Below are 24,850 nucleotides of genomic sequence, written 5' to 3' on the forward strand. Positions count from 1 at the left end.
CCCAGTACGCTGGGAGATAATACCAAGCTTCTGTTTAAAATACTAAATAATAGTATCCTGGATGACCAAATTCGCGAATAATCAATATTTACTTTCGGAAGAATACTTTCCTTTAGTCTTACTTTCTATATACATATGTACATGTGTAAATTATTATAATAAGTGATATTATATTAAATGTTTTCTAATTTGATACAGAAGCTGATGAAGGACTGAAGACATTCCGTTGGGCTTAGTGCCAAAACTATATACATGCTTATGAGCAAATATGTAACGTGTAAATGGGCGACTTGATACTCACTTATAATCAACTTTCGCTATGAACTCCGTCTGCCTATCCATTAGATGAAATATACCCAGCGTTATGCACATCACAAATATATGAGAATATTCTGGATATAAGTGATCGTTAGTGCTAAGGCTCTGGCCATAAACATAACTATACGAGAGCGTTACGACGACTGTGTAAAAAATTAATGTGAAAACGCCAACACTCAATTTGAGTATGAATGGAATCCGTGTAAATAGGAAGGTTATGCAAATGGTCAACATAAAACACTCTGTGATAGCCTAAGGGAAAGTATTTAATGATAAAAAGTTCACCATCAACTAAGTCTTTGACGAACCCAAGCATTGAATGAAGAAACATCATGCCTGGCGACACCCAAAATATGCACATTAGCTGCATCATTTATATGATTACCGAAATATATCTGAAATGAAAACGTATTAGCTACATATTTAGTACCATGGAAAATAAACTATTGAGCGCTTATCTCTTATCATACCAATTGCAAGATAATGCCAGTGGAGTGCAGGACAAGCACCACTAAGTACATGCCAATGCGCATAGTGATGTTACTTTGAATGCGCTCCGATAGTTTATAGAGACATTTGCTGACTTTTTTCATTGGCTTCGATGACTCTGTCTCGCTAATAAACATTATCCAAAGCTTTTTGTACCAAACCAAGGCCAATAGCAATATCATTACAATGTTGCTGATCCCAACTAGTATCCAAAACGCTAATGTTTGCCTAATGAATTATGAAATGGTATTTGATTAATTGTGAGTTTGAGATAATATTATTGTATAATCGTTTGGTCACAAATCGTTGCAAGTGAGCTATAAATTTCAATTTGAATTTTACTTACGACGAATTGACCGCCTGCATTATAATGGCACACAGCAGCGTTATGTACGAAACGAAAACGCTGTACTTGAGCATAATATCTGGCTGCTTCATGAACATAATTTCCCAGCGCCAGTCTTTGAAAAATAAAAATAGCGACGTTATATTGTTTCGAAACCGTTGTTCTTCCATTTCATCTTGGGTTAAGTGCTTCTCATGACCGAAACATATTTTGGAAAACCTGGAACCAAATAACGATAGATATTAGGTTTCGATAGGTCGTCTTCATTTTCTTATTTGGCGCTTAATCACTTAAGCGATTTTGGCCGAGTTCAACAAAACACGCCAGTCGTTACTTTTCAGTGCTAACTGACGAAAATTGGCAATGCCAAGTGAAGCCAAGTCCTTCTCCACCTGGCCTTTCCATCGCTGTGGGGGCCTCCATCCTCCTCTGCTACCACCGGCGGGCTCCGAGTTGAATACTTTCAGAGCTGGAGTATCAGAGTCCATTCAAACGACATGACCAAGCCAGCGAAGCCGCTGTATTTTAATTCGCTGCACTATGTCTATGTCGTTGTAAAGCTCATACAGCTCATCCTTCCATCGTCTGCGGTACTCGCCGTCGCCGACGCGTAAAGGCCCATAAATCTTCCGCAAAATCTCGAATACTCCAAAAGCCGCCTCATCTGATGTTGTCATTGTCCATGCTTCTGCGCCATATATCGCTACGGGTATGATGAGTGACTTATAGAGGGTGGTTTTTGTCCATCGAGAGCGGAATGTACTTCTTAATTGCGTACTCAGGGGCTCACGGAAACATTTAATTAGATTGTCCATTATGTTACCACAATGTATTGAATTTGTTAAATGAAAACTTCAGGTAATCTACGTTAAGTTAAGAAAAGGACTGAACGCTTAAAACAATGTTCCACTCCAGAGTTCTTCGGGAGGGTTGACGAAAAGCTCGCCCAAGTGTGTAAACCTTAGTTTGACGAATGCCGGAGTATGATACCACCTAGTCCTCCAAGCAGCGGCGGCAGTAAGCATCCCTAATGTTATTAAGTCGCACCGCGTTGGTTCCTAAAGGACAATGTCCGGTCAGTACACTTGTGGGAATCGAGAGGTAACGCTTAAACAGCTGTAGAAGCTCTCTTAATCGGTAGGGGTCAACAACCGGTCAGAAGGACCTTGCAACCATGCTTGTCGGGCTTTTAGCCCAGCGCTCGCTGTGCCGACTGTACGCTCATCTATCCAGGGGCAAGCCGCAGGTTCCCAACGAGATTTCAATGCACTCCCTGCCCGAGGTGATGGCCTCGAGGGTACCCTATGAGTCGCAGCGCTTCGGCTTCCAAAAGACAATGTCCAGCTTTCCTTTCAGAGGATCATGTGCTGTACGACCTGTTTCGAAAATCGCCCTGGCTGGGCCCTTTACAAGCCGCAATCAGGCGATCTCTGAAGGTTATACTCCTTGCCCGGATATAGCGGAACTCTGATCGGGCGAGCACTCGCGAGATCAATTATGGATATAAAATTAATAATTTTAACCCTTATAATCCTAAAGCTAGAGTTCAGCGCTCTTAAAAAGCTAAAGTCAATAAATCCGCATTACAATAAGGATGCGAACGATTAAGTTAAGTTTCGAGATCTAAAATGCGAATCTGATATATCAAAGGAGAAAGTTGCTGTAGCCTGAGACATCTCAACATCACCCCAGATTAGGGCTTGGATACCGGTCACGGAATCCGGTCCGGCGCTTGCTACCAGAGTTTAATCCAGGCATATCCACGTTCTATCGGAGTGAAATCAATAGCAGATAGATCGAGAAACAATTGAAGTCTGTAGTCATGTTTCTCAATAACGAAAGTGACAACAATGCTAGCTATGAGTGCGAAAAGATTAACTTCAGGGTCCTAAAGTAAACATTGGCCAGCATTTTTTCTTCTGTTTGACTGCTAATTGAAGCACGTAATGGAAAAGGATACAGGGTTGAATGTTCTACATTTTTCAACGGGTTAGTTACCTGCGTAACCTTCAGAGGTACATACATATATATTATTGCATAAAAATTAGACTTACTGTATCCTGCCAATAGGCATTCTTTCTACTTCTCGGCTCATTTCCAAAGTGGCTTGGGTTCGAATTTGATTATACTGACTTATGCTGCTTTGCATGAAATTTGTTGGGATATCACTTCTGGTATCCTTAAAAAAAGACTTTCACTAAAACTCTCAAAAGATATAAGTGGAATTGTTTAAACTTACACCTACAGATTTTGTTTCCAAACGTTTTCGCTTTGCTGCTGTTGGTCGCCTCATTGTAATGTACGACGAAACCTGTAAAACATAATTGAATTGCCAGTGTGCGTCTTAAAATTGATTATAACTATCTGTTGTATATTCCATAGCGTATACTAACTCTTGCTGATGGCGGTTTTATTAGAAAACTCCGAATATGATATTTACGCAAGACCGGATCATAACGCGCCTTCGCCGTGCCCTCCTCATACATAAACTCTCCGTCCAGCTGTTGCAAAGTCTGTCCGCTAACATGTACACGACCCGCCTCACCAGTCGACTCCAGCCGATTGGCTATGTCCACGTCTTTGGACCAAATATCGAATTGCCACTTGTTTGCACCAATGACGCCAGACAAAATATTCCCTGAATGTACACCGATACGCATATCAATGTCCAGCTTTCGTTTCGATCTAAAGAAAATTTAATGCCAGATTCAAGGTACAGGAGACAAATTACAATTGTAGTTATGGTTACCTCACATCACGTATATCCTTTATCATACGCAAGCCAAGGTAAACGCATGATCTAGCGTGGTACTCGTTGGGGGCTGGAACGCCGGCCACGCAATAATAGCAGTCACCTAGAAATTTAATACGCAAAACATCGTACTCCTGCAAAAGGAATTGCTTTAAAATCTGAAAGAATTTTTAATCATAGACGATATTTGTTTACCTGGGATGCTGTGTCGAATTTTACAAATAAATCGTGTAAAGTTTCCACTAATGTTTTCACATCCAGTGTTGTAGTCAAGTAAGTGTAGTTGACTACATCCGCATATAAGATTGAAACATCATCATGTGGTTCAATAAAAAGCTTTCTATGTGGAACAAAGTAAATTTTAAATAAAAACGAGTTAATAGAATGTAAAAAAAGGAAATCTCGATGTAACGTGAACGCAAAGCCTGGCTTTGCCCACCTAATGAAAAAAGAAACAATGTAATAAATAGTGCCACAGTTTTAAGTAGATTTGTTCTTTATCAAGTAAAGTCTTCAGGTCGATTGGTTCAAAAGTCGGAATATTCATGTTGTACGTTGGAACAAGGCCTGCGACGGAACGGGGGCCTAAATATGATAATTTTTGGGGCTTTGAACACCGCCTGAAGAATTTTATGTTAGCTAGTCTAGACATTTTTAGTTGTTGATAGGTGAACCTAGAGATGGGTTTTCATAGTTCGTCATCTGAGACAATTATTTCAAAATCGTCGTCTACATTAGAGGTATACGCCGCCGAGCTCACGCGCCGCCGCCGAGTTACGAAAATATAGGCGCGGCGGCGGCGGCGTTCCGCGCCTAAGGAATTTTGTACAAAATTTTCATGATGTATGTACATTGAAATACATCGTCTGAAGGAACTAAATACTACTAGTATAAAAACACAATTTTGCTAAATGAAAATTACATTTTTAAAGGAGTTGTTTTTGCATCATTTGGGCCACTGGAAAATAATATGATCTCCTTTTTTTCCAAAAAGAACATAACTCAGAAAAAACATAGGCAACATATTTTTCGATCGAAAGCGTTTATTACAGTTAAATTAGGGTCGAATACTGGTCATCTAACTATTTTTTTCTGCAGTAGAGAATTATTTTCAATACTACAACAATACTACTTTTTTATACACATACTACAACAACAGGTTATAACACATCAAAAACTTTAACGCGAATATCTCCTCAATTATTGGAGATGAAACAAAGACAAGTTGATTTTCCTGTGTATTTTTTTTTATATTTTAAACAGACTTTCATTAAAAAGCAAACACTTTTTTGCTAATTTTTACATTCGTAAGTTATTTTATTCTGGGGTCCCACATACGTATACAAGTACTAGGTGGCTGTGTGAAAATTAGCCATCCTTAGTGGTGGTCAAACCCCAGGAAGGTTTTGCTCCCTCACATCACAAAGTTCTCTACACAGGGTTAAAGTTAAGTATTAATTTTAATAATAAGTATTATTTTTCATTACATTCGGTTCTCCTTAGAAAAATTTGGGGCTTAATATTTTAGTGGAAATTTTAACCATCTATAAGGCATTTTTTTTAAACAGTGGGTTAAAAAGGCCCGTTCTGGTTCGAGTTGATGGGTTAAACTTTTAGAAAAAAGTAGACCAACCTTGTTTTCAATATGTAATCCGCAAAAAATCGTAAGAGCTCCGTAATTTAACAGAACAGTTGATAAAATTATTGCAAAAAATTACTGGTAGCGACATAAGTTACCCCAATAACTTAACTTTTTAATTTCTTTTATTTCTTTAAATTTAAATAGAACATACGGATCTGAAGAGAACATAGAGAGCCATGTGTGTATGTATGTATATACCTCAGACCTTCTTCTGTTCGCCCATCCATCAGCGCCAGACACTCCACATTTTAATTCAAGTAACGTAATTTAAATTTAAAACTAATTCAACGAATGAATTCAATAGAATTATAATCTTAATTGGCATGACGAATGCCTAACGCTGACGAGATGACATGACAAGATTAGTAGCCTCATGGCTCTTTTGAATCTACCTTATGCGCAGTAGCGCCGGCGTTTCCAGACGCGTCGGCGTCGCCGCCGCCGCCGAATCTTTTTGAAGTTGACCACGCCGCCGCCGCAAAGCCTGTCGGCGTAAACCTCTAGTCTACATCTGTTATAGGAGGGATTCTCAGCCTTCTTTCCTAATGTATCATTGAAGTTTAGGTTAAAGTACGTTTATATATCGATGGCTTAGTGGAAGATCGCCCTATCTCGGCAGCCAGTTCGAAAACACCCTATCTCAGAAAACTTTTCAAGAACGGCCTATTTCAGAATTTTATTGAAAAACACCCTATCCCAGAATTTGGTTGAAGAACGCCCTATCTCAAACGAAAATACATTGAAGATGTGCTGAGATGGGGCGTTTTTGAATCGGCAGCTGAGACAGGGATAGGACAGCGGCTGATGACGTTGAACCAATAACTGACGCGTTCAGATAGAAGTAATCGGCCATTTAAGCACAAGAGGTGGGAAGTGAATTATGCCACTTTCAAAACAAATGGCTCATGTGTATGAAAAGTGTATGCATGGCTAAGAATATAAAGTTCAATTGTAATTGATTAATGGAAAGTTTATTACTTACTCAGTGTCCATTTGTCGCCATAGAGGTGTCGGCGGGGAGCTAAGATATATCAAAGAGAGTCAAAGTGAAAGAAATAGTCATAAGTCCCATTCAGACCCGTTATTAGATACAGTGACTAAAATAAGCGATCACGTGTTGGTTTTTTAGTATTCACAATGTTTTTCAAGTTAAGTTTTTTGTTGTTATGTTTTTAAAAAAATATTGTTCTTGTTACTTTTAATTTATACGGTTTCAAGCAAAGATTTTGAAAATAAATGAATTTTTGTGAAGCGGGTAAGAATACAAATTATAATTTTTTATAAATTTTAATTAGTCGGGTTTGTGTTAGTTATTTAAATTTTAAAAGTAATGTTTTGAGCCTATATTTTGTTCATAATTAAGAAAAAAGTAGTTTTATTCCCTGTGGCTAAGTGGTTAGAGGTGCGTGCTACCACTCCATAAGCGCTGGGTTCGATCCCTGTCCTGGTCAGCATCTAAATTAGGAAATGTTTTTTCTAGCAGTGGTCTCCCCTCGGCAGGCAATGGAAAAACTACGAGTGCATTTCTGCTATTGAAAAGCTTATCATAAAATCCATTTGCCGTTCGGATGCGGCCTAAAATTGTAGGTGGTATAATATTAGGACGTACACCACAAAATGGAGAAGAAACTCGGCCAAATACTTAGCACCAAAATTGTAGTATTATCAATAAAATTAAAAGGCGCAATTAACACAAAAACAAATTTTGTCTATGTTTATAGAAGCTGATCTATCAAGAATACCCTACGAAATTATAAGAAGCTAAAGTTTGCGAAGACACCCTATCGAGAAGCCTGCAATATGGACATACATATGTATTAAACAGGCTACTTATAAATTTTGATCCAGTGATGACAGGTATGAGATCACAAAAAGGAAAACATGACAACCTTTCGCGAAAGAAACCATTTCCATGCATCAATCTAGTGACCATAAGCTACCTGATGTATATACATACATACATATATATCGTCGTCTGGGTAAAAGATTGTCGTATGTTAATTTCGACAGGTTTTGGGAAATCGCGATTGAAGTTTGGAATGCAATTTCTCAAAAATACAAAGATAAATTTTCTCCAAAATCTCGGAGAATATCGCTAGTTTACAAAATTTTTTAATTACTTCTTTTTTATTTTTTATTGTTAATTAGTTTTGAGTTTTCGAAGGATCTTAGTAAAATTTTGTGGCATGCGATATTTGTCCACAATTTGGCAGCCACTTTGTATGAAATACGACAAAATGTGATCAAAATTAGTACCAAATTAACGATACTTTTTACTCAATATCTTGGTAACTAAAAGAGATATCCAAAACCTGATAACACCAATCTTATTTTAAAATATATAACTGTATTTATAACTAAAAATCATAAAAATTGCGCTTACGACAATCTTTTATCCAGGCGACCATAACACATATGATGATAAGTTCTAAGCTCTAAGGACTAAGTATGTGTCTGGTAATGAACCCAAATAAGCCTCAGCCACGCGAAGCAATAGAGAACCTGCTTAAAATAAAGTTGAAAATTAAAACAAAAAAGTTTTAACTTTGTCCGGCCAGATTGATATAAATACCCCTGGCGTTTATTGTTTTTTTTTTTTTATCTTTTGCATACATTCTTGCTAATTTAATTCCATTAGAAATTCCTGTTTATATGGAGAAAAGTACAAAAGGTCATTAGCAAACAAGTTATTAAAAATCAACGCAAATATTTAACCGCTCGTAACTTGAACTTCATTACAATAAAAAAAATTAAAGAGTTCGAAGTTTTGATGACGATTTGACGAATTTTTCTAAATTTTGTATGAAGTTTAAACTTTAGTTTTAAGAATGCCGCCATCATATTTCGACAAAAATATTAAGATTTGCGTGAACTGGATCAATTCAGAAAAATTAAATTTAGTTTTTTTTATAAATATAATTAGTTTTTATAAATATCATTTCCAAAAAAATTACCTCATATAATAGAAAGTTAAAGGTTTAAAACTTTTTTATAAACTTTTATCAACAGTATCAAAAGAACAGAGGTATTAATCTAAGTCCAAACTGCATATAAAAATTATATGAATACCCGTAATGATATTTTTGAAGGTATTTTCAAATCAGTTCAGCTCGCTTAAATTCTAATATTTTTCCGAAATATTTTGGGGGAAGTCTTAAATATGTTAACTTTTTTGGGGCCCTAATGTATATGGCTTTGGTTATAGCACAAAGATTATTTTAATTTGTAAAAAAATTTGAAAACATTGTAAACATTAAAAAAAGACAACATCTGAATGGTTGTTTCAATCACTTCATATACCGAGCCCTCGCGCGAAATTATCGCTGTGAAAAATACAGGATAGAGTTTTTTCTACTTTTCTGTGTTTTAGTTTACAATATTAGAACCAAATTTTGCGTTCTACCACTCCGTAGGTCCTTGATTCGATCCAATACCAAAGCAATATCTAAATAAAAAAAAAGAACTAAGTTTTTTCTAACAGCGGTCGACCCTCGAGAGGCAAGGCAATTATCCGAGTGTATTTCTCCCTTGAAAAAGATTCTTAAAAACCCATTTGCCGAATGGCAATTCAGAGGCGTCACAAAATTGTAGGTCCTTCAATTTTTGTTGTATAAACGAAACAAAATGTGGTAACAATTCATTCGATAAAACATACATATATAAGCTATAATAATTTAACCATTTGCATCAAAAAGTCAATTACGGAAAAAAGGCGCATACGATAATTTCGCGCACAAGGGCCGATATGTGGGTTGCATCCACACACAGAAATGTGTATGCATTTCTACATCTGCAAAACAATACATACCCCACATCGTCATTCGTTGATCGTCTATGTTTTTTATTTTCCTTCATGTGTTCGATCCGCATCTTGACGTCTTCTTCGATTTTATTAGCTATTTGAGCTGGTATAATACTCAAGAGTAAGCTTTTCTGAAATTCAACGCCCAAATTTTATGCATTCATACTTGTGCTAATCAAGTTTGCATTCATTAAAAAAATGTATGTATGTATGTATGTACATACCTCCTGATCTCTAGCAGCTCGTAAAACTAAAGTCTCTTCAACACATTGACGCTTATCGAGGAATGTTGTACGTATGGCTACTTCACGTGTCAGACGAAAGAACAGACCCAGCATATTGACACAGGTCATAAATATGCCTTCGGATATGATTTTTGGCAAATCAACCTCTCTTGTGCCATCGAAATGGCGACGATATGTTACGAATGAAAATAAGATAATATAGCAGGCGGCTACTGCCACACCTAAAATAAAAGCCTGCACGTCTTCGGCAATCGGCATAAATATGTAGATGGAATATATGATAAAGCTATAGTAGGTCGGTACGGTAATATTATAGTCCGTGACAGCGCGATAGATTGGCACGGATATATCTAAATGTGTACAAAAATATTACTAAATATTTTAATTTCTAATTGAAAACTCAATTCAAGCGTGCCTCCTCACCCATCACCACAAGCGCTGAAACCGCTAACCAAATCGTTGCAAACGTTAACCATTCGTAGCGTTTATTGACGGTCGTGCGGAAGTTAAATACCAAAACAATGAGGATAACTGTGGTACAACCCATGTATGTTCCGATATCTACGTAAATGTCACGGTTCTCCTAAAAAATACATACATACATGTTTTGTTTCTTAAAAGTAAGTGAATGGCGTACTTACGCTTTTAGAGAATGAGACAATAAGTAACATGGAATGTACAATCGTGTTAAGTATTAGAATGAATATGAAAATACCAAGATGGCTTAGACGCAAACGTTTCATGTAGGATACATAATACTGTTCCAGTTCCAGATTGCGGCATTTCTTCTGAAATCACCAAACGAAATCAGTAATTATAGAGAAATGTTAGCTATTCGCGGTCTTCTTATGTATATACAGTGGCGAAAATATAAATAGGGAAGAGACATTTTAGCATTATTTGGTTATTATTCGTTAGATAATTTTCAATTCTGACAACTACCTTGAAAGCCCTTTACTGTCTTTCGAAAGACTATTTGAAGGATCTGCTAACGAGGAGGTCTCAACCTTATGCTGTTCGCCTTTTAACAATAAGTTTTTTCAAAATTAAATTAAATTAATTATTATATATTTTTATACTGATGGTTTTAGCGACCTTTCTGCTTATAATTTAGTGTTTTGCCGCCTCGAGGTCAATTTAAAAAAATTTTAATGAAAACACAAGTTTTATGGTGTTTCTTTCCGATATATTTCGATTACGCTTCGGTAACCGTCCTCAGGGCAACTATTGACAAACATGTAAAACATAAGATATACGTAAATACAAATTCCAAAAACAATAATTAAAAACAAAATGTATACATACATTAATTTACACGCCCGCACTGTTTGACGTGGAGTGTGGTACTGTCGATTTGTTTGTAAGCAATTGTCTGTACAAGTGAGCATGTCAATAGTTGCCCTGAGGACGGTTACCGAAGCGTAATCGAAATATATCGGAAAGAAACACCAAAATTTGTATTTTCATTAAAATTTTTTAAAATTGACCTCGATCCGGCAAAATACTAAATTATTATATATTTTTATTTTTAAAACAATAAAAACAACATAACAATAAAATCTAAAAATAAATTAGAAAAGAAAAAAATTAAATCAGAAAGGAAGAAAATAGTATCTCCTTAAAAATAAAAAAATATATGTATATTTAATTTTAAACAAAATCTAAAAATTAATTAAAAACGCGTGGAACGTAAATAACAGTTACTTTTTTCAACAGCTAAACTTGGCCAGATATTTTTAAGTCGAAAAGGAAAAGTCCTTTCCTAATAATAAACAAACCGCTTATCCAAATTAGTACTAGTAGAGAAGAGTACTAAAATAGCTTTAAAACTGAAATATTTAAACGAGGAAAGCCAGCAGAAAGCCGGTAATTGTAAAATATTTAAATAAAAAATAATTTATTTATTACCATAGCACAAACCTTGGATCAGGATATGCATATCTATTGTATTAATTTATAAAAAAAAATATAAATAGGAGTGGTAACTTTCGATCGTTATTTCTATTTAAAAGCTATTTAAGTCCTCTTTTAGTTGGTACCAAATTTGTTTAATTTGGATAAGCGGTTTGTTTACTATCCGGAAAGACTTTTATTTCGAACTTAAAAAATATCTGGCCAAGTTTAACTGTTGGAAAAAAATAACTGCTAATTACGGTCCCTGCAAAAAAGACTAAAAGATAAAATAAGATCCTAAAAATGAAATGAAATAAAAAAATATATTTTTATTTGTAAAACAACAAAATCGAATAATTAAAAGAAAGTGAAATTAACAAAAAATAAAATAATTAAATTTAAAAAAAGAAAACAATTAATAAAATTAGTTTCTAAAAATTAAATGAAATTAAACCAATACCTCTTCTATAAACAATAAAATCTAAAAACTTAAAGAAAATTTAGCTAAAAAAATGTATGTATCAAAAAAGAATAAAATAAAATAAGTTCATAAAAATTAAATGAAACTAAAAACAAAAAATAAAAAAGAATTAAATTGGAAAAGAAAAAAATTAAATTAAAAAAAGAAAAAAATGATCAAGTAAAAAAAATAAATAAATTACGCTGCTCTAGGACTCGAACTCGGATACCTCGAATTGTTTGCCAGTGCTCTGCTCACTCCGTCATTCCGACTGTTGGAATAAATTTTCACCGCGAGTGGTGTATGAGATAGCTTTTTTCTAAGGCTTTTGTCCCAGAATAACCAAAGTCTTTCGAACTATCTTGCCATCTTTCGTTCATTAGTCCTACGAAATACTTTTTACTATCTTGGCCACAATTGCCCTGAAAGTTTCATCAAAATTTTGAGCTTTTAAATTATATTCCTCAGAAACATTCCGAGTATGCCATTTTGTAGGCCATTTAGTTTTAGTATAATAAAATTCCAGTTTGAAATACCTAAGACTTACCGTTGATTTTTGGAAAAAAATTTAATCGGTTACAATTAAACTTAAAAAAATTCAAAAAAACCAGATCAAAAAGTTTTAAATTTTAATGAAGATGTGTTAAAATTCATTTGAAACTTTGATTTACATAGTTTTTTTATTAGATAGTGAACTATATATTTATAAAAAAAAATAATAAGAAAAACTTCTTTACAAAGAAAAATATCTAAAATGTCCATTCCCTATTTACATGTTCGTCCACGTATGTAGGTAGTACAGTATTGATACTACATACCTTCAAGTAGCCAAGTTCCCATTTCTTTTGGTTGACCAATTTTGATTCATGGCCCTCATCATCAAAATCGTGGCTATCCTCGGTTGAGGACTCTAAGAATGAATTCATATTTTCGATCCTTCGGCAGACACTTATTTATCTATGTACGACATATGTCCTAGAAATGTAAGCGCATATACAAACAATAATAAATAAATTTTACACAGATTAAAGTTTAGTTTAAATTAACCTTCAGTATACATATAAAACACATTCTTGAATTAGAAATTTTGAATACAATCGTGCAAACCACGGCTAACATAATTTTTCTTGGAGTTCGTATTAGGTATAATGTGTTCGACTTTGAAAATACTAAATTGTACATAACTAGGGATGGCAGCGATTAATCATTTGATTAAATTAATCGATTATTTTTGTCCAGTTGTCGAATTAATTTTTTCATAAATTAGTGCTTTATTAAACGATTATTAATCGATTAATTGTAAAATAATCGTAAATATATTTTCAAGAAATATGAATTCTGTAGTTGTCTAAATAAATTATTAAGTTCTTGCGAACTCAAATAATGAGCGCTGATGATCTTATGCACTGAGGGATAAAAAAAATATTAACATCAAATAGAAACGTAATTCATCTCACTATAAACGTCAACGAAAGTACTGTATATTGGTAAATATTCAATTCAATTACGCGCATATTAAAATTACCGCGTTCATACTGAAAAAGCATTCGCGAAGTGAATATTCAAGACAAAAACTAAAAAAAAAAAAATTAATTTGCATGTTGCCTGCAGTTGATTTCGAACCCGACCATCTCCGGTTATCAACAACTTGTGGCAAGCATCTTTGCGCACTCAGCTACACCCAGACATATAAATTTTCTTTCAAATGTTGAATATCCATCAACACCACAGCACGCGATTTGTACTATGTATGTATGTGTGCGTAATAAATTTTGTATGAAAATATTATTTTTAAATACGAACATTTTTAAACGATAATCAAATATAAAGTATTCATTTTTACTATGCATTATTTCCCTCAGTGTGGAAACGGCTAGCGAGTCGTCATTATAATCAACAGATCTTTGGGTCCCTCATAAATCTCTTGTATACAAACGAAGGCGAAAAGATGATGATTTGGGTCACCCACAAGATGAAATGAGTTTTTATTTAAATTATCAAGCCCAGAACTAAATCGGAATATCATCGACGATTGGGAGGATAAGAAAACTGTTTACTCAAAACTTTACGGACTTTTGAAAAAACTGTCATTTAGTTGGTACCTCGATGCCTGCTGAGCGCCTTTTTTCAAAAGCTGGTGCTACACCCACCGACAAACGCAACCGCCTAAAAACAAAACGCTTTTCAAAGATTTTGGTTTTTGCAAACTTGGTTAAATAAAAAATAATTATCACCGCTAAAAATAGTTGTTTAATATATACATACTGATCGATTTGAATAAGTAGATATGTATATGAACATTAGGGTGGTGAAAAATGGTATACAGAAATGGTAGAAATGGTATACAATTTTTTTTAAATAAATATTCGATCGGAACTCTGTTTCTCATCAGGAATTTCCAATAATAATACCCAATTGCTTATTTTATCATATTTTAATAGTAACTATTTTTAAAGGTCCCCCAAAAACCCACAAAAATGCAATGGGGGGACTCATCTTACGTTTTTGTATATTTTTTCGAAATACATAGAACAATCCTAGGGGGTGGGATCATAGAAATTCGAACTTGAATTTTTTTACATGCATTTTTGGACCACCCTAATTTTTATATGTACGTGTACCAATTCGCAATAGTTTTCACTTAGTAACTATAAACAGGCCATGGAAGCATCTATGGACGTTCACGATATGGTAGCGATACAAATCGTTGACTGTATATCGAACCGGGGACGTCGCATTTTTGATATACTAGTCATAGTACCCAATAATTCCTCTCCTTGCAGGAAGTCAAATGGTAAGAGCCTTATTGTGGGTTGTCACGCTAGCTCATAAAGCATTACAACCCTATTAAATTTCATTATGTCGGTTGGTAATACGAAAAACATTTGTCTCACTAATAGGAGATCTGAAGTTATTGATAACAAAGTTATGGCTAATCTCCTCAAAAGATGGAAGATGGTCCTGGAAGAGCGTCTCTCTGATTACACTGTAGGACGCTAAATGACACAAAAAACTCCTAGACACGTAAAATTAATTTTTGATCGTAGATTCCGTATTTGTGTACCTACCTTCTAGATCTTCAGGTCATTTTCCCAATATATTTTAATTTCCAATTCGCATTGAGAATGAGAAAATTCAAACTTTAACATGGAAAATATTACTTATACGCCATGTACGAGTATGTACCAGTACGACCATGTACGATATGGCGTATGAGTAACATTATTTCCTGCTTCTATTTCATAGCTTAAATTTAGTTTGCAAAAGAAATAAAAAATAAGAAACATCTTTTCTTTTATTTTTTTCCTGTTAAAATTTGTTTTATTTTTTATAAAAATTAAAATGCCTTCGGAAAATTATCTGATTTATAAAAACCCTATACAAACCAGTAATCTTTCACCCAATATTAAGTTTACATGTTTCGGCGTTTTTTGTGTCATTGCAAAATATCAATCAATTGGAATTGAAGTTCAAGTTAACCAGTTTACTTTGCTTCTCGATCTAACTTCGAGAACGCAGAATAGACGTAGCCCTTGTTTATACCAATAATGTCGCTCTCGTAAAGTATTGTGTCTGGGCGGTTCAGTTCTGATCTTTTCCAACATCAGATTCAAGAAATAACACGAATGGGAGTCGCCTTGTTTGATACACAGTTTAGTATAAAACAGCTCGGAGAGGTCCTTCCTGATTCTGACGATGCTGGAGGTATTGATCAACGTTTAAGTAGCCTAACTCTCTGAACATTTTTCGGGCGATTTTCATGCCGGCCAGTATTTGATGCTGTTCGCCATCACGTATTTCGGCCTCTCTCTTCTTATTGCGGAAAATACGTATCGATTCCCCCTTCAGCTCCCTATAAAGATCCCACATAGCTGGTGTTGCGCCCGATCGCATCGTGGCCCTGTACAAAACCAGGCACAAACAACTCGTGTAGAAAACAGTACTCAGCCTACACGCCGCTTTCAATCTGCCCGATTTGCGATTAAACCTAAGTAGATTGCTGGATGTCAAGTAGATCAGGTGTTCGTCTCTCAACACATCGCGGCCAAATGCCTCATACCTAACTCTTGCAAAGGCGTGGCAGAAGCACAAAAAGTGTTCCTGCGTGTCGTCCTCTTAATGGCATGATGGTCAAATGGAGTTGTCATGTACGCCTATCACAGTCAGGTGCTTGTGCCACGAAAAGTGACCAGTAAAGTAAGCTCGTTGTGTTTGCTTGGGTGTCACCACAGACATGTAAACTCCTTCCCCTCCACCGATTTTTCACAACTTAGTCCATGGCTTTGAGTATTGCAAATACCTCTGCTGGAAGACCGAAGTTTACTCCCAAAAGAAATGTGAAGCTTATTCAATTAACTTCGATAAAGACCCCAAATAATGGTGGCATACTATCCTGTTGCATTGAAAAGTGATTAAGACACTAAGCGACAATAAATGCAGCAATGCGTCAAGAGCACCAGCAGGTGTTGTATAGTAGGTACACGTACAGCACACGGCAATAGTTCTTTGAAGTGTAGCAAGCAAACTTCTCTCGATATTGATTGGGAGTCTGCTTCATTATATCACTTACACATAGCGGATTATGGGTCTGATCATAGAGGTATAAATTCATGAGATTACCTCTGGTGATAGACCCCACGTTTTGCCAAAGACCTGTTTATATTGCCAAAATATCTTGTATTCCATGTGAGATTTCCACAATAGTTTTGTATCCAGAATTATCCCTAGATACTTCACTTCAGAAGAAGAATGAATTGTGACTTATTTAAGTGTGAGTGGAATGAGACTATCCAACCTTCTAGTGAAGAGCACAACACTAGTTTTGGTTGGATTAACGGTGAGCCCATTTCCATCACACCAAGCATCTATCATATCCAATATTGTCTGCGCTTTCCTGCAAATAGCCCGCAGAGATGGGGCGGTAACTAGGACGCATCGGCTGGAACGTAGATATCATCATATCTCCGTAGTAAACAGTGCGTCAGTGCGAGAACTTCAGATGCTGGTCGAAGGGAAAACGTCCAGAAACGCTATCAGAAAGCAAGTATTCATCCGTTCAGGGAACGCTAACTACTACTAACGCGTGGCATCCTATGACACACACAATGCATAAGATACCAATGATTTTGGTTTATATATTGTGCATTATAGTGTACACACATTTTATAAATAAAGGTAGTCAATATATTTTAAATAGTAAATTATTGGATATATAGATATATATTGTATTAATATAACCTATCTGTGGAGTGCAATGGGGTATAGCCGTTGCGCTGGATATGCAGTTACAGTTGCATGGCTATACTCAATCCCGACTCTTGCGTCCTCGTTCGCGCACTCTGGGCAACGTGAGCAACCCATGTGCGAGATGCGGTAACCAATCCGAGTGGAGCCTTGGGTCACGGCAGAAAGAGAGGGAGCGTCGGTGGGGCCACTCCGACATATTCGGCTTAAGGGCTCACTGAAGTCTGCAGCGTCTGTTTACCAGTAGGTGCGGCTGCAAGCGGGAGTCTGCTTGGAGCAAGCGGCTCGCTATATAAACGTGTATTTGGTTGCGAAACCACCCCCGTCCAAGCAATGGGTTGTGCGCTGGGCTTGGGACCAGCCCCGTAAAAACCACTTCCAGTGAAGAAGCTAGGCAAAGCCTCGGATGAGACCCCCCCCCCCCCTTATGATGACGACCACGGCAAACGTTTAAAGGGCTACGATTTGAGGGCATGCACCTGGAATGTCCGGACCCTTAATGGGGAAGGTGCCTCTGCCCGGCTCCATCTGCCCATCTAAGAAATGCGTTGGCGGGGCAAGACAAGTAATGTCTGGGGCCTTGCGGCGTCTACTACAGCTGCCATGTAAAGGAGCGCAAATTCGCTCTCAGAGAGCACTCATCAACAAACCAACATATGCGAGCAGTGGAACCACATACCCCGCTCATTAAGTATCGCCGCCGAAGAAGTAGTCGGATTTCAGCGATCGCGAAAGAACAACTGGTACGATGAGGAGTGTCAGAAAGCTGCAGAGAAAAAATATGCCGCCTACAGCGCCACGCTGCGATCGGGCGTAACGCGCGCTATGTGGGACCGCTATAGGGATCTTAAGAGGGAAGCTAGACGTATTTACCGCAATAAGATGAGAGAGGCCGAAATACGTGAGTGCGAAGAGCTTGAAATGCTAGCCGACAGGAAGAATGCCCGAAAATTTTACCAGAGTGTTAGGCGACTTACGGAAGGTTTAAAGGCCGGGGCTTACTCCTGTACGCCATTCGCGCCAAGTACCGCGGGATCAGCCTTCTAAGCATAGCTTACAAGGTCTTATCGAGCATTTTGTGTGAAAGACTGAAGCCCACCGTCAATGAGCTGATTGGGCCTTATCAGTGAGGCTTTAGACCTGGCAAATCTACCATAGACCAGGTATTCACAATACGCCAAATCTTGGAAAAGACCCGCGAGAAAAGGATACGCCGCTACGTCTGAATTTGGCATCCCCTCAAAACTCATACGGCTGTGACGTTGAGCAATACCACCAGCTCCATCAGAATTGGGAAATACTTCTTTAATCTGATGTTTGAGAAGATAATAAGAGCTACAGAACTGAACCGCTCAAGAACAACGTACTACAAGAGTGTGCAATTTCTGGCGTATGCCGATGCATTGACATCATCGGTAACAAAAACCGCGAAGTCTGTTCTGCCTTTTCTAAGTTGGATAGGGAAGCAAACAAACAGTGAGCACATTCGCGCCTTGGCACCCACGTCACTGTTGACAGTTACAATTTCGAGAAAGTAGAGAATTTCGTTTACTTGGGAACCAGCATTAACACCGATAATAATGTCAGCGTTGAAATCCAAAGCAGAATCACTCTTGTCAACAAGTGCTACTTTGGACTGAGTAGGCCATTCAGGAGTAAAGTCCTCTCTCGACTTACGAAAAACACTCTCTATAAGTCACTCATCATGCCTGTGCTGGTATATGGCGCAGAAGCATGGACAGTGACAATATCCGATGAGGCGGCTCTTGGAGTGTTTGGGAAGATTTACGCGTTGGCGACAGCGAGTACCGCAGACGACGGAACGATGAGCTGTATGAGCTTTACAACGATATGGAATTAAAATACAGCAGCTCCGCTGGCTTGGTCCTGTCGTTCGAATGGACACCGACGCTCCAGCTCTGAAAGTATTCAACTCGGAACCCGCTGGTGGTAGCAGAGGAAGAGGGAGGCCCCCACCCCCAAGATCAGGTGGAGAAGGACTTGGCTTCACTTGGCGTTTCCAATTGGCGTCAGTTGGCACAGAGGAGAAACGACTGGCGTGCTTTGTTGAACTCGGCCAAAATCGCTTAGGCGGTTACAGCGCCAAAAAAGAAGAAGAAGAACCTATCTGTAATACAAATTATTTCAATTTTACCAGTGTACGAAAATAAACTATATTGTACGTTACTATTTCGTTTCGTTTATTACTTCAACAGTTCGGTACAATACGAAAACAAAACGGCTGAGTTCACTTTGGCGATAGTACACTACAGTAGTTTAGTAGTTACAGACGAAACAACAAACGAAATGAATCGTGCAGAGAAAAATATATGTATGTATGTACATATATGCAATAACTAAATACAAAACGAATGGCTACAATGAATAAAAAAAATATAACAACTGTCTTTTAATTAAATTGGATACGAAAATTTACAGAAAAAAATATTTTTCATGTAATTTAAACATTTGCATACATATAAAACGTACCCTATGGTACAATTGTCACAAACGAAAAGCAAACGTTTCTCGTTGGAGAAAGTGAAAGTGAATCTTGCAATTTGTTTCTGACTACACTTAGGGAAAAAAATATTAAAATCAAATAGAATCGTAAGTGATCTTACTATAAACGTCAACGAAAGTACTGTATATTGGTAAATATTTAATTAAATTACGCGCATATTAAAATGACCACGACCGTACTGAAAAAGCATCTGTGAAGTGAATAATCAAGACAAAAACTAAAAAAAAAATTTATTTGCATGTTGCCTGCAACGGAATTCGAACCCGACCATCTCCGGATATCAACCACGGTGGAGAAAATACAGAGGTGGCGCCGATGACGATACCGCTACTCGGCTCTCAGTGATTTTGACAGAATCAGCTGTTTTGGTGACGTCATAGTAGAGAAGACAGCAGTAGTGATGTGCTGAGTCAATACTTTTAAGTACCCAATTCTCTCGATACTCGGTACCGAAACAATTAGGTTTCGAATAAAAGCGCACATAGGCCAAAAATATGGAAAAAACGCCTAACAAAACCCGAATGTAAGAGCCAATAGAGCTTTTTTACTGATTCAAATGAAAGATGTATATATGTCGGTTCGATGCCATAATACAGAGAAACCCTTACTTGTTTGAAGCATTTTTGTTCCAGCTGAATCGGACGATATCATTTTTTGTAGGCCTGGGACAGATTCTGTAACCAGTTAACGACAATTTTCGAATCGGTATCGGTTTTGTCGACGTTTGATATCAAATATTTGTAAGTCAACAAGTGCGATATCGATCCGAAACTTGTCGCTAACTGGCTACAGAATCTCTCCCCTGAAAGGCTTCTTCATCCGTCAAAGTATTTTTCTTGAACCTTGGATCGACTAAGGTTAAAACTGATAAAATAATATTTTTCTGTGGCGATAAGTTCAAGTGTTTTAGCCGATATCATATAAATTAGTAATGAAAGTTTTTTCTAAACCTGAAATGCATATAATGGCGAGGATTTAATGTAAATAATCGGTATCGGATACCGAAAAGGAAGTATAGGGTACCGAAATCTTTTTTAAGTATTGGGTACCGAGTATTGGGGACGATTCAGCACATCACCAGTCGCCCTCGTTCTCGCCGCTCTCAGTTGTCAACTATACGATGACGTCACGCTAAAATTACTCTCACGAATTCTGCTGCAATCGGCGCAATCTTGTATTCTATCATTCTTGGATATCAACAACTTGTGGCAAGCATCTTTGCGCACTATGCTACATCCAGATATATAAGGTGCAATCCCGTATTCCTCGGACTCGGACTAGTAAAACTGTCAAAAAATAAAAATTCACTCAGAGCGAGAGAGTAACATTGAAAATTACGGGATCGCTTTCTAGTAAAAAATGGTAACTTCTGTCAACTTCAACATAACCTCTAAATTTTGGTTGTAAATTTTTGCCTATTTTGTATGTAAACACACTCAGCTCACACATGTAAATAACCAAAAACACTTTCAAATTCATTAGAATCCACTTAAACAAGTAATTAAATACTTTTCAACATGAATTAGCAGAGTGCACTTTTCTTTTGTTTACAATTTGGTTGCCAAACACACTACAGCTGATCGTTTGACACATTTACCAGAATTTACCAGCAAAAAAACTGGTAACTTCTGACAGAGAGAGGACCGTATTTACTCTCTTTTTTGTCCTCTCAATAGTCAGAGAACCGAGTACGGGATCGATTTCCAGTAAAATCTGACTGATTCTGACTAGTCCGGACTCGTACGGGATCGCAACTATAAATTTGTTTTCAAATGTTGAATATCCATCAACACCACAGCACGCGATTTGTACGGATAAACATGTATGTACTGTGTATGTATGTGTGTGTTGTCACCACCCTGCAGCGAAAAGCTGAACCAGTATGCACTTAATCCAGTTCATGAACTATTATTTAAGGATAAAAGTCATACCAGTTCCTTATGGACTGTAATTATACCAGTTCCTCGCAGAAAAAAGTAAACGAGTTGGTAGAAATTGTAGTTCGAAAACTGGTATTAAATGGGGAAGTCATACCAGTTCGTCATGTACTATAATTAAACCAGTTCTCCGCAGTGAAATTCTAAACCAGTCAGTATAAATACTAGTTCATTAACTAGTATGTGCTAAAGCGACGGCCTACCATTTCGGCGATTTCGAACAACTTATGCGATCAGCGACATCTGGCTTTGAATAACCACAACCAAAACTAAAATGCGGTTAATTGCTTTTATCACGAATGTCGGCTGTGGCGTCGAGTCAAGACTACCGATTCTGGTTCTGAGATCTCAGGTTCCAGTACGCTTGGAGGTTGTTAAAGTAAACTAAGTAAATTAATTTAAATAAATATTTCAATTTAAATTTAAAATAAAAATTGTACATAAATTAAATTTCCTTTGGAAAAAAACCTAAATCAGTGGTCGGCGCCAGTGCTGGCGTTTTCTATTTTTTAAGAGTAGTAAAAAACGTATCTGTTGGGGAGTATTTGGACATTTTAGGGAATATGCCCCAGTTGTTCAAAGGCCAATTAAAATTATAAAATAAATAGAGTGGCCTGAGGTGGAATATTTTGAAGGCAGAGTTATATGTAGATGTGTTTCTCAATGCCCAGCGACAGGATGCTACCACATTTGTAGAGAAGATTCTAAAACATTGATTTTGTTAGGGTTTATTTCTTGATTAATTACTATACGTGTATACATATTATTGAACGACTACGGATGGCTCTAAAACTGGCGTTTGAAAAAAACTGAAGTCTTCACTATTTAAGGAATATGCTTCGGTATCCCAAGTCATATTATTTGCATTCCTCTCGACATGGAAAACATGATGGAAATTGGTGAAAACTGAGCAACGTAAGTCTCAGCAAAATTTTGTTGCTAAAGTCAAATGGAAATTGTTTTACTCTTAATACTTATTGGCAGGTCACACGGTATATCACTCAGCAATAAAATATATTTTGAGTTACTTTATAAATTTTAATAAAAATGTCCACTATCTCGCAAAATAGTAGTTAAATCGGTCCTTGGGAAGTACGGGAGTATAAATGGCAAAATAGTAGTAAAACACTACTATCGTAGTATCTTCGGCAGCACTGGTCGGCGCTTCATACCACAATTGTGGAAGATCAACTCACACGTATTCTTACGCTCTATCGTTTAGTCGTTGGTAGAGGTGCAAAACTATCGATAGTCAGACCATCGATAGTTTTCGATATTATTTTCAAAACTATCGATATATCGTCGATATTATCGTATTTATATGGTTTTGGCTCAATTTTCGTATGAAGATTTCCTTAAGAATATATTTCGAAACTACGTTTGGATATTATTGTAAACTACTGTACACTTCTTTTTAATTGTTAAACCGTTAAGCTAGAAGTAAAGTTATTGAAAATTTGATATGAATTGAAATGGAAAAAAATTGGGCATACTGAAATTTTATATTTGTGGTTTTAGATATCCTCCGTCATATATAAGGCATTCATCAAGTAAATTTCAATTTTAGAAGAAGAAACCATTTTTTATCTGAGAAGTAATGGTTTTTATTTACCTTTTCATAAATAGTAAATAGTGGTGGTAGATAATATTGAAAGTTTTGGTATAAATTAATTTGTATCAGTTTTTAGCGGTTTTTTAAAAGATGCAAGGTTTTCCGTCATTTTCGAAGGTTGACATTACTGTTTTAAAAAAGTAGCAACCAAATTTTTATTTCAACTTGGATGTTTAAGAGAAATGAAAAGAAAAGAAGAAATAAAACTAAAATAAATACTGAATTACATGTCTGTCGGACTATCGATAGGACCAAAAAACAATCGATAGTAGGGAAAAATAAAAAACATCGATACTATCGATAGTGCCATCGATAGTTTTGCACCTCTAGTCGTTGGCTAGAGAGCAACGAATCAACATGGGTTTGGCTGTTGCGCTTTGTTTCTTGTATGCAAAAATGCCTTGCGAGAAATATTACATGCTTGAAAATGCTTTTGGTGACATGCAGTGCCTTTTGTGTTATAAGTCATTTAAAAAATAAAGAATATGCTATTCATAAGGAAACATTTTGATGAAGAAGAAATACAACCACTTTTTAATGAAAACGGTGAATTTTTTTCAAGGAATTAAAGGGTTGTTGTTAAAGGGAATATGTATGCGATTAAAAGACATTTTTAATCATTTCGTAATGATATGGAAAATTTTGATGAACCTGAATTGAAATTTCTTTATTTAAATTTTCAATATTTGACGTGGGTGAATCCAAATGAATTTTGAAATTTTTTATTTGAGTTTTACTTCAATATTTTCGTAACTCAAAAAACTAAAAACCCGAGAAAACCAGTTTTAAAGTTCTGAATTTACATATACTCCCGAGAGAAAAATTAATACATATTCAGCTTTATCATTTGTTTCCGTGAGTTTACTATGCGCGGATGAACATTTTTCGTGTGAATTTTTTTTCGGGCGAAACTTAGGATAAGGCTGATTTTGTTCTAGTGAGCTACTGGTAATCGTTACAGCTATGCAAATTTTACACATCATGAGAAAGAGCTAATGTTCATTCTTGTAAACTTAACCCGATTTTTGCTTTTTTGGGATTATGATACATTTATAGTAAATGAGCGATACACATTTATGTACATATCTTCGTTTAAACTACAAAACCGCATACCAAGATAATGCAAAACCGCGTATGTGAATTGTGTAAATTATTTTCTAGAGAGTAAAAACACTCATATTTCAAAATGGTTCTCTCTTTTATAAAGCAATCGCATACCTGGCCAGTATATTTCAGGACGAATGGATAAGGATTGAGCCAAGAGCTTGTATGAGCAAATCCAATTTTTGGTAGCTAATGCCAGTTACGCGGTTTTGCAGAATAACGTACGCGGTTTTGTACTTTAAACTACGATATGCATGTGTCAAGTAAATTTATTATATGTTTAAAGATTTTGTTTCACTTCTCGTAATTTCCTACTGGGTTGATCATGCGGAGCAGTTATCTTGTTATCACCAACACAGGCACAGTTTAACTTTTGCCGACCACTGACCTAAATACTCAAATACCATAAAAAAATAAAAATTATTATTTGTTCTTTTTAGGGCCGTTTTCTCATCTAACCTTTAGATTACCGGCCACTTTAT

At 36.4% G+C, this 24,850-nt stretch overlaps 1 protein-coding gene across 1 annotated transcript in view; it reads right to left on the reverse strand.

Moving 5' to 3' along the window:
* Window positions 1-481: 481 nt before the first annotated feature.
* LOC118746044 (adenylyl cyclase X E-like) overlaps window positions 482-24,850 on the reverse strand; it is a 29,138-nt gene continuing 4,769 nt past the window's right edge. Inside the window, exons 3-17 of the mRNA XM_036479773.1 lie at window positions 12,766-12,922; window positions 10,236-10,382; window positions 10,018-10,177; window positions 9,574-9,944; window positions 9,356-9,480; window positions 6,530-6,568; window positions 4,101-4,245; window positions 3,903-4,039; window positions 3,547-3,838; window positions 3,393-3,464; window positions 3,208-3,332; window positions 1,154-1,372; window positions 789-1,035; window positions 627-713; window positions 482-560 (exon numbers count right to left, since the gene is read on the reverse strand). Coding sequence (XP_036335666.1) covers window positions 546-560; window positions 627-713; window positions 789-1,035; window positions 1,154-1,372; window positions 3,208-3,332; window positions 3,393-3,464; window positions 3,547-3,838; window positions 3,903-4,039; window positions 4,101-4,245; window positions 6,530-6,568; window positions 9,356-9,480; window positions 9,574-9,944; window positions 10,018-10,177; window positions 10,236-10,382; window positions 12,766-12,873 — 2,289 coding nt within the window. The 5' untranslated portion in view covers window positions 12,874-12,922 and the 3' untranslated portion in view covers window positions 482-545. The remainder of the gene's footprint in view (window positions 561-626; window positions 714-788; window positions 1,036-1,153; window positions 1,373-3,207; window positions 3,333-3,392; window positions 3,465-3,546; window positions 3,839-3,902; window positions 4,040-4,100; window positions 4,246-6,529; window positions 6,569-9,355; window positions 9,481-9,573; window positions 9,945-10,017; window positions 10,178-10,235; window positions 10,383-12,765; window positions 12,923-24,850) is intronic.

The sequence above is a fragment of the Rhagoletis pomonella genome, unplaced genomic scaffold, assembly GCF_013731165.1.
Source record: "Rhagoletis pomonella isolate Grant_MI unplaced genomic scaffold, Rhpom_1.0 Rhpom_scaffold_00010, whole genome shotgun sequence".
In the NCBI taxonomy this organism is placed as follows: domain Eukaryota; kingdom Metazoa; phylum Arthropoda; class Insecta; order Diptera; family Tephritidae; genus Rhagoletis; species Rhagoletis pomonella.